This window comes from Anomaloglossus baeobatrachus, chromosome 4 (genome assembly GCF_048569485.1).
Source record: "Anomaloglossus baeobatrachus isolate aAnoBae1 chromosome 4, aAnoBae1.hap1, whole genome shotgun sequence".
NCBI lineage: Eukaryota > Metazoa > Chordata > Amphibia > Anura > Aromobatidae > Anomaloglossus > Anomaloglossus baeobatrachus.
Window position 1 is genome coordinate 471985155 of NC_134356.1, and position 10383 is coordinate 471995537.

A 10383-nucleotide genomic window follows, 5' to 3' on the forward strand; every position below is an offset into this window, starting at 1 on the left:
AATCCGCGGCAAAATCCCCGCATTTTCGGCAGCGTGGGCACATAGCCTAAAGCTTCTCCTGTCCTTTACAATGTTTACCACAGACTGCACACTGATGACATCCTTGTGTTGTCTGTGATTTTTACAGACCAATAGACTTGTAAGGGTATTTTTGATCTCAAGAACGGACATGTCAATGAGTTTTTGTGGATGAATTAGACAATTTTAACCCCTTACCGACATCCGCCATACATGTTCTGTGCAAATCAGTAGTGGGTGTATGGAGCGGGCTCGCTGGGTGAGTTCGCCCCAAACTCAGCAGGCAAGGGTTGTGTGTTACAGCCAGGACCTGCATCTAATAATCGCTAAACACGAACTCTGACAGAAATATTAACTGCACGCCGGCATGGGGAAGCATCATTCTATCCAACTATTGGTGCGCCCGTGACGTGAACGTGGGTTGCGTTGACAGCCGGAGGTGTGTCGAAGACCTTCATGCTTTTCAATACAGAGATCTGTTGAATCCCAGTCTTTGGTCGAGGTTCAAAGAAGACTGTGATTTTTACTATATGCAGCAATTCTGTGTAATAAAAAAATACACATGGTATCGCCATGTTCAGGAAAGTCTGATGTATCAAAATATATAAAAATAAATAGCCCAATGTGAAAACATAAAAAAATCAAGACTACCAAAATTAAGTTTTTTGGTCACTGCACTATCATGGGTTGTTTTTTTTTCACAATTTCACAGCTCTAGCAATTTTTGTTTGCCATTTTCCAGTACATGATGTGATCAAATATATGGTTTCATTTAAAAGTACAACTTGTCCCACAAAAAAACAAACCCTCATTTGTCTTTGTGGACAGAAAAATAAAGTTATGGCTCTGAGAAGGGGAGGACAAATCAAAAACAAAAAAAAATATTGAAATTTTCTATGTCAGGAAGGGGGTGACAAATCATCACTTATGCGTTTTGGAGCAAGGCCTCAGGCAGATCCAGTAAAAGCAGGACTCCAACAGGAATCCAATCAATAATTCGAAGCATCATTTCAACAACTGCTTGGATGCTTTCTATCCATTGGAGTGCTTCTGCTATTTTATATTATCAGTGAGTTGTGTAGAATTGTAGTCCGCATAGCAAATATTAAAGGTCCCCATTATGGATTTTGCTACCTAGGACAGTACAATCTGCCTTTTCTGTGATCCTGAAGGGAGTCCCGCACAGGTTCTACCCACCTTGTAATGAATAGGGACCGACCAAAGTTGAACTCTCTCCTAGGCCACGTTCACATGTTCAATATTTGGTCAGTATTTTAGATCAGTATTTGTAGCCAAAACCAGGAGTGGGTGAAAAATGCAGATGTGGTGACGTGTTTCTGTTATACTTTTTTTTCTGATTGTTCCACTCTTTGTTTTGGCTTATGAATACTGACTAAATACTCAATGTGTGCATGTGTCCTTACTGTGAGAGTCTCCTAACAGCTGCACAGCCTGTCTTTCTAGTATGTTAAAGTACTAACGAATGCTAGTGTCTAATGATTTTTTTACTTGCTCATCATTAATAATAATAATCTCTCTACACAGGAACTGACTGAGAAGAAGGCTTTCTGCCAGGCCTATGTGAAGGACCTTGTGAATGAAGCCAATGATGTCAACTTAAAGAATGAGGCTTTGCAGAAGTTGTGGCCGCAGATGTTCATTGAACTGGTCAGAGATGCAGTGATTGAGGTCCGGGATAACTCCTACATGAAGCAGTGCTTACAGAGGATCTCCGAACAAAAGTAGCCTTCTTTACACCAATATACTTGCACAGTTAACTTTCAGAAAAGGCATGGAAACCCCTCAGTATGGTGTTCTACTCTCACCAGTATATTTTTTTTCACCTTTGCCTTTTTTCCTTTTACATCTCCTGCATTTTTGTATTTTATAGCAGTTGCAGTATTATGAAAATTAAATTGTTTTTTTTTTTTCCCACCAAATTACTTGGACTTGTTTATTACCAGGTAAATGAATACTAGAGTCAAGCAAAGTCTTTGGCTTTAAATATTTTCATTACTTCCAGAGCACATGGAAGAGATCAGTCAGATGTACTACTGTTAACTTTATATACAAAATTTAGCTTGTTTGATTTAATTTTGTTGTTTGAGAATTTGGGAAAAACAGCGACAATAAATTTTCTTTTATAACTTTTTGTGAGTGTTATTAAGTAATTTAGGAAAGACTTGCTTGTCATTTACTTTTTAATTCTATTTTTATTCTATTTGTCTTTTAGGCTGAGTTCACATGTTCTGTAGTCATCCGTTAGAATTCAGAAACTGATTTCTGCTGGGTCCGTTTTTTTAACATGGGAGTCTATTGACAATGGATTCATTAGCGCATGCAATTTAGCCATCCGTTGTACTTGCATTGGTAATGGATCCGTTGTTTTCTTAATGGATCTGTTACTAATGGACGATAAATAGCAATCCGTCAACTGGTCCTGTGTCTGTAGACTCCACATGTTAAAATTGGATCTGGCCGACATCCGTTATTTAACTACGGACAAAAAAGTTGTGTTTTCACAACTTTTTTGCAAACTGATCTAACGGATCCGTGATAACGGATGACTACAGCCTTAAGCTGCAAATGCATTTTGAAAGAAGTTGTAAGTATATACGTCAAATACCTGTGTCAATCTTTTTGAAGACACATGGTAGGAAGGGCTCTATTAGTCAGTCTACCTCTAATTCCCCATGGTCTTCTAATGACAAATGCACAAATATTTTATCTATTATTATTATATATTAGCTCCAACATTTACAATTATATAGCTCATTGACCAGCATGCGCACCAGTAATGCAACACAAAAAGCCAAATCATCCTGAGTTTTGTATTGCCTCTCCCGGAATACAAGGGCAGGACGAGTTATCTAAATCAATGTTCCCAACTTCAGTGCTCCAGGCCCTCCAACAGTATGTTTTCAGGATTTCCTAAGCAATGTACTGGAGTTGGAATCATCACATGTGCAGCTGATTAAATTATCACCTGTGCAATACTTGGTGGCTCCTGAGGACTGCAGTTGGGGAGCACTAACCTAAATTAATAAATTAGGAGTTTCTGCTCTTATAATGAATGACATAATAGTGCCTTCCTACATTATATTACAGTAAAATCTTAAATTATAAACATAAGAAATTAATAGTAATGGAAGGGAACTACAGCGAACTCCGAGAAGGGAAAAGTTTTTGAGAAGTTTTTAGTACATATAAAAATGGTGATGCAAAGGGTACTGTTATCATGTTAGCAAATATGTTAGAATATGTTGATGCATTACATGTTTACATATTCCAATACATGTCTTACATGGCTTAAAGGGGTGGTTCACCCATTTTTTTTATTTTCTGTAGGAGTTCTACTTACAATTCTAGGTATTTTCTCCATTGGCTTGTATTTCCATTTCTGGCATTGAGCGGCGCTATCCTGCACGCTCAGTGCCTGTCACATGACCCCCTGGAGCTGTGGCTGCCAGCATCCTCTTACGTCCCGGCAAGTTCCGGGCTCTCAGACTTGACGGGTACGTCAGAGGAGGCTGGCACCACTCAGATTGAGTGACAGGGCTGTGGGCGGTGACTACCGCACGTCACAGCCCAGCATCGAGGGGAGGAGCCAGAGGACGTCAGTGTGGAGCCGGCTAAGCGTCCTGCAGATGGTGAGGCACGGGGCGCCAGTGTGCAGTACAGGGGGGGGGTTTCTTTAGCTTAAATCCCCCCTGTCACGTAAGTATGTGCTCACACTCTCCACCCGCCCGCTCTGCTGCGATGTCAGGAGAGCGGCCGGTGTCGGGCAGTGTGATCATCTGCTCCTCCCAGCAGCACAGCAGGATGCAGCAAGACACTGACAGGCATGTCACCGCTGTGCTCTGCCATCTGTCCTGCTGCATGTGACCAACTGTCTGCACTCTGTCACCTGCACCACAAGTCACAGAGTGGAGACAGTTGGTGACAGAGCACCTCTGCCCCCCCTCTCTTCTTTCCCCACTCTCTCTTCTCTCCCCCCACTCTTCTCCCCCTTCTCTCTTCCCCCTCTTCTCTGCCCCCCTCTTATCCCTCTCCCCCCTCTTTTCCCGCTCTCTCTCTTTTCCCTCCCCTTCTCTCTTTTCCCCCCCCTTCTCTCTCTTTTCCTTCCCCTTCTCTCTCTTCTCCCCCCTCTCTCTTCTCCCCCCCTTTCTCTTCCCCCCCCTTTCTCTTCCCCCCTTTCTCTTCCCTCCCTCTCTTCCCCCCCCTCTCTTCCCCCCCTCTCTCTCCCCTCCCTCTCTTCTCCCCCCTCTCTCTTCTCCCCCCTCTCTCTTCTCCCCTCCCTCTCTTCTCCCCCCCCTCTCTTCCCCCCCCTCTTCCCCCCCCTCTCTTCCCCCCCCTCTCTTCTCCCCCCTTTCTCTTCTCCCCCCTCTCTCTTCTCCCCCTCTCTCTTCTCCCCCCTCTCTCTTCTCCCCCCTCTCTTTTCTCCCCCCTCTCTTTTCCCGCTCTTTTCCCGCTCTCTTCTCCCCCCTCGCTCTCTTCTCCCCCCTCGCTCTCTTCTCCCCCTCGCTCTTTCCCCCCCTCGCTCTTTCCCCCCCTCGCTCTCTTTCCCCCCCTCGCTCTCTTCCCCCCCCTCGCTCTCTTCCCCCCCCTCGCTCTCTTCCCCCCCCTCGCTCTCTTCCCCCCCCTCGCTCTCTTCCCCCCCCTCGCTCTCTTTCCCCCCCCTCGCTCTCTTTCCCCCCCCTCGCGCTCTTTCCCCCCTCGCGCTCTTTCCCCCCCTCGCTCTCTTTCCCCCCCTCGCGCTCTTTCCCCCCCTCGCGCTCTTTCCCCCCCTTGCTCTCTTTCCCCCCCTCTCTCTATCCCCCCCTCGCTCTCTTTCCCCCCTCGCGCTCTTTCCCCCCCTTGCTCTCTTTCCCCCCCTTGCTCTTTCCCCCCTCGCTCTCTTTCCCCCCCTCGCCTTTTTCCCCCCCTCGCTCTCTTTCCCCCCTCGCTCTCTTTCCCCCCCTCGCTCTCTTTCCCCCCCTCGCTCTCTTTCCCCCCCTCGCTCTCTTTCCCCCCCTCGCTCTCTTTCCCCCCCTCGCTCTCTTTCCCCCCTCGCTCTCTTTCCCCCCTCGCTCTCTTTCCCCCCTCGCTCTCTTTCCCCCCCTCGCTCTTTCCCCCCCTCGCTCTTTCCCCCCCTCGCTCTTTCCCCCCCTCGCTCTTTCCCCCCCTCGCTCTTTCCCCCCCTCGCTCTCTTTCCCCCCCTTGCTCTTTCCCCCCCTCGCTCTCTTTCCCCCCTCGCTCTCTTTCCCCCCTCGCTCTCTTCCCCCCCCTCGCTCTCTTCCCCCCCTCGCTCTCTTCCCCCCCCTCGCTCTCTTCCCCCCCTCGCTCTCTTCCCCCCCTCGCTCTCTTCCCCCCCTCGCTCTCTTCCACCCCTCGCTCTCTTCCCCCCCTCGCTCTTCCCCCCCCCTCGCTCTTTCCCCCCCTCGCTCTCTTTCCCCCCCTCGCTCTCTTTCCCCCCCTCGCTCTCTTTCCCCCCCTCGCTCTCTTCCCCCCCCTCGCTCTCTTTCCCCCCCTCGCTCTCTTTCCCCCTTTTGCTCTCTTTCCCCCCTCGCTCTTTCCCCCCTCGCTCTTTCCCCCCTCGCTCTCTTCCCCCCTCGCTCTCTTCCCCCCCTCGCTCTCTTTCCCCCCCTCGCTCTCTTCTCCCCCCCCTCTCTTCCCCCCCCTCTTCCCCCCCCTCTCTTCCCCCCCCTCTCTTCTCCCCCCTTTCTCTTCTCCCCCCTCTCTCTTCTCCCCCTCTCTCTTCTCCCCCCTCTCTCTTCTCCCCCCTCTCTTTTCTCCCCCCTCTCTTTTCCCGCTCTTTTCCCGCTCTCTTCTCCCCCCTCGCTCTCTTCTCCCCCCTCGCTCTCTTCTCCCCCTCGCTCTTTCCCCCCCTCGCTCTTTCCCCCCCTCGCTCTCTTCCCCCCCCTCGCTCTCTTCCCCCCCCTCGCTCTCTTCCCCCCCCTCGCTCTCTTCCCCCCCCTCGCTCTCTTTCCCCCCCCTCGCTCTCTTTCCCCCCCCTCGCGCTCTTTCCCCCCTCGCGCTCTTTCCCCCCCTCGCTCTCTTTCCCCCCCTCGCGCTCTTTCCCCCCCTTGCTCTCTTTCCCCCCCTCTCTCTATCCCCCCTCGCTCTCTTTCCCCCCTCGCGCTCTTTCCCCCCCTTGCTCTCTTTCCCCCCCTTGCTCTCTTTCCCCCCCTTGCTCTCTTTCCCCCCCTCGCTCTTTCCCCCCTCGCTCTCTTTCCCCCCCTCGCCTTTTTCCCCCCCTCGCTCTCTTTCCCCCCTCGCTCTCTTTCCCCCCCTCGCTCTCTTTCCCCCCCTCGCTCTCTTTCCCCCCTCGCTCTCTTTCCCCCCCTCGCTCTCTTTCCCCCCTCGCTCTCTTTCCCCCCTCGCTCTCTTTCCCCCCTCGCTCTCTTTCCCCCCTCGCTCTCTTTCCCCCCCTCGCTCTCTTTCCCCCCCTCGCTCTTTCCCCCCCTCGCTCTCTTTCCCCCCTCGCTCTCTTTCCCCCCTTGCTCTTTCCCCCCCTCGCTCTCTTTCCCCCCTCGCTCTCTTTCCCCCCTCGCTCTCTTCCCCCCCCTCGCTCTCTTCCCCCCCTCGCTCTCTTCCCCCCCTCGCTCTCTTCCCCCCCTCGCTCTCTTCCCCCCCTCGCTCTCTTCCCCCCCTCGCTCTCTTCCACCCCTCGCTCTCTTCCCCCCCTCGCTCTTCCCCCCCCCTCGCTCTTTCCCCCCCTCGCTCTCTTTCCCCCCCTCGCTCTCTTTCCCCCCCTCGCTCTCTTTCCCCCCCTCGCTCTCTTCCCCCCCCTCGCTCTCTTTCCCCCTTTCGCTCTCTTTCCCCCCTCGCTCTTTCCCCCCTCGCTCTTTCCCCCCTCGCTCTCTTCCCCCCTCGCTCTCTTCCCCCCCTCGCTCTCTTTCCCCCCCTCGCTCTCTTTCCCCCTCCTCGCTCTCTTTCCCCCCTCGCTCTCTTTCCCCCCCTCGCTCTCTTTCCCCCCCTCGCTCTCTTTCCCCCCCTCGCTCTCTTTTCCCCCCCTCGCTCTCTTTCCCCCCCCTCGCTCTCTTTCCCCCCTCGCTCTCTTTCCCCCCCTCGCTCTCTTTCCCCCCCTCGCCCTCTTTCCCCCCCCTCGCTCTCTTTCCCCCCCTCGCTCTCTTTCCCCCCCCTCGCTCTCTTTCCCCCCCCTCGCTCTCTTTCCCCCCCTCGCTCTCTCTCCCCCCCTCGCTCTCTCTCCCCCCCTCGCTCTCTCTCCCCCCCTCGCTCTCTCTCCCCCCCCTCGCGCTCTTTCCCCCCCTCGCGCTCTTTCCCCCCCTCGCGCTCTTTCCCCCCCTCGCTCTCTTTCCCCCCCTCGCTCTCTTTCCCCCCCTCGCTCTCTTTCCCCCCCTCGCTCTCTTTCCCCCCCTCGCTCTCTTTCCCCCCCTCGCTCTCTTTCCCCCCCCTCGCTCTCTTTCCCCCCCTCGCTCTCTTTCCCCCCCTCGCTCTCTTTCCCCCCCTCGCTCTCTTTCCCCCCCTCGCTCTCTTTCCCCCCCTCGCTCTCTTTCCCCCCCTCGCTCTCTTTCCCCCCCTCGCTCTCTTTCCCCCCCTCGCTCTCTTTCCCCCCTCGCTCTCTTTCCCCCCTCGCTCTCTTTCCCCCCCTCGCTCTCTTTCCCCCCCTCGCTCTCTTTCCCCCCTCGCTCTTTCCCCCCCTCGCTCTCTTTCCCCCCCCTCGCTCTCTTTCCCCCCCTCGCTCTCTTTCCCCCCCTCGCTCTCTTTCCCCCCCTCGCTCTCTTTCCCCCCCTCGCTCTCTTTCCCCCCCTCGCTCTCTTTCCCCCCCTCGCTCTCTTTCCCCCCCTCGCTCTCTTTCCCCCCCTCGCTCTCTTTCCCCCCCTCGCTCTTTCCCCCGCTCGCTCTCTTTCCTCCCCCCCGCTCGCTCTCTTTTCCTCCCCCCCCGCTCGCTCTCTTTTCCTCCCCCCCGCTCGCTCTCTTTTCCTCCCCCCCCCCGCTCGCTCTCTTTTCCCCCCCCCCCCCCCCGCTCGCTCTCTTTTCCTCCCCCCCCCCGCTCGCTCTCTTTTCCTCCCCCCCCCCCGCTCGCTCTCTTTTCCTCCCCCCCCCCCGCTCGCTCTCTCTCTCTTTTCCCTCGCTCTCTCCTGGTGTGGTCAGTACAGAAATCTCTCCATCGTGGAGGGGTGAGAGGGAGTAATAAACATGGAGTCCCTACTGTGTCTGTGTATTTATTTCTAATAAAGTATTTTTCTCTGTGTGATGTCATTTTTTTTTTTTAAACCCTTTGTTGGAGATTCTTAATGGCCAGGTCAAACTTGGCCTGACATTAAGAATCTCGGGCTTTATACCAGCTGGTAAAACATAGCTGGTATTAACCCCTTATTACCCAGCGTGCCACCTGCCACCAGGGCCACTGGAAGAGTTGGATACAGCGCCTGAAGATGGCGCTTCTATGAAAGCGCCATTTTCTGGGGCAGCTGTGGACTGCAATTCGCAGTGGGGGGCCCAGAAAGTTTGGGCACCCTGCACTGCGGATTCCAATCCCCAGCTGCCTAGTTGTACCTGTCTGGACTGAAAAATTCGGCGAAGCCCACATCATTTTTTTTTTTTTTTTTTTAATTATTTCATGAAATTCATGAAAAAAAGGGCTTCTCTATATTTTTGGTTCCCAGCCGGGTACAACTAGGCAGCTGGGGGTTGGGGGCAGCCCGTAGCTGCCTGCTGTACCTGGCTAACATACAAAAAGATGGCGAAGCCCACGTCATTTTCTTAAAAAAGTTTTCAGGGAAAAACCTTTTATAAAAAAAAAAATGCTTCCCTGGATTTCTATTGCCAGTGAAAGTAACACCAAGCAGCGGGGGCTAGCAGCCAGTAGCTGCTTTGGTTACCCTTAGCAATAGAAAATGCAGCGGGAGCCCACAAACAATGTGATTTTTTTGTGTTTTTTTTTTATTTTTAATGAATTTTAAAAAAAAAAAATCGACATGGACTTCGCCCATCGAGCACCACAGCATTTTACTGCTCATTCATCCCAAGTAATCAGATTACTCCAGTGTCGACCGATTACTTGTTCTGTGTCCCCTTGTATCCATCGCAGCATGTACGGGCTGTGAGGTCACCTGAGTTCAGTCCAGCACTGGAGTCAGCTGATCTGAACTCAGCTGAACTCCAGCCTGCACACGCTGCGATGGATGCAGGGGGACATAGAACAAGTAAGGTCTAAGCCACACGGCGAGAAAAACAGTGCGAGTGGAGTGCAATAAAACATCGCATTCCACTCGGACCAATATTAGCCTGTGTGTCAGCACACATGAGTGATTATTTTCTCAGCCCTAATTGGACCGAGAAAACAATAGCAGCATGCTGCGACTGTAATGCAAGACTCTCTCTTTTACCCATTCAAGTCTATGGGGTGAGAGAAAAATCGCACTGCACTTGGACGGTGGATTACGGAGGAGAGAGGGAGAGAAATCCCTCCCACCCCTCCTCCTCAGTGCTGGCCCACTCCTCGATTGCTGGACCGCCCCTCGCAGCTGAGGTCTGCTCGCACAGTCGGACCTCAGTCACAGGGACACACGCATGACACTCAGCTCTGCTGTACTGAGCGTGAGCCAAGTGTAATGCGAGGGGATCGTAGTAATCCCCGTGTGGCCCCAGCCTAGAGAGATGAATGAATGAATAGAGGGCTGGATAGATAGATAGATGAGAGAGACATATATATAATGTCCCACCCCCCATGCATATTCTAAACTGGCACCCTTTTGTGACTTTCATGTGGCATTAAGGTGCTTAGTCTTGTATTTAGCCAAAAATAAATAATTTAAAAAAATGACATGCGGTCCCCCTATCTTTTGTAGCCAGCTAGGGTAAAGCAAACTGCTGCAGCCTGCAAACCACAGCTGGCAGCTTCACCTTGGCTGGTAATCCAAAACAGAGGGCACCCCACGCTGTTATTTTAAATTAAATAAATAATTTAAAACAAAAAACACGGGGTCCCTCGAAATTGGATCACCAGCCAAGGTAAAGCGGACAGCTGTGGTCTGGTATTCTCAGACTAGGGAGGTTCACCATTATTGGACACTCCCCAGCTTAAAATAGCAGGCTGCAGCCGCCCCAGAAGTAGCGCATCCATTAGATGCACCAGTCCTGGTGCTTTTCCCAGCTCATCCCGTTGCCCTGGTGCGGTGGCAAACAGGGTAATATATGGGGTTACTACCAGATGTGTAATGTCACCTGGCATCAAGCCCTGGAGTTAGTGATGTCAGTTAGACAGCCGTGTATCAGATACCCGACATCACCAACCCAGGCAGTAATAAAAAAAAAAATAGACAACAAACACATTTTTATTTGAAAAAACACTCCCCAACACATTCTCTCTTTCACCAATTTATTAGAAAGAAAAACAAATCCAGGTCTGGTGTAATA

At 52.3% G+C, this 10383-nt stretch overlaps 1 protein-coding gene across 3 annotated transcripts in view; it reads left to right on the plus strand.

Annotated features, from left to right (window-relative positions):
- The window catches only part of LRRC49 (leucine rich repeat containing 49), a 230880-nt gene extending 228715 nt beyond the window's left edge, over nt 1-2165 (plus strand). For all 3 annotated transcript variants that reach the window (XM_075345709.1, XM_075345711.1, XM_075345710.1), the window contains one exon: nt 1564-2165. In XM_075345709.1, coding sequence (XP_075201824.1) covers nt 1564-1764 — 201 coding nt within the window. In that variant the 3' untranslated portion in view covers nt 1765-2165. The remainder of the gene's footprint in view (nt 1-1563) is intronic.
- The last annotated feature ends 8218 nt before the right edge of the window (nt 2166-10383 follow it).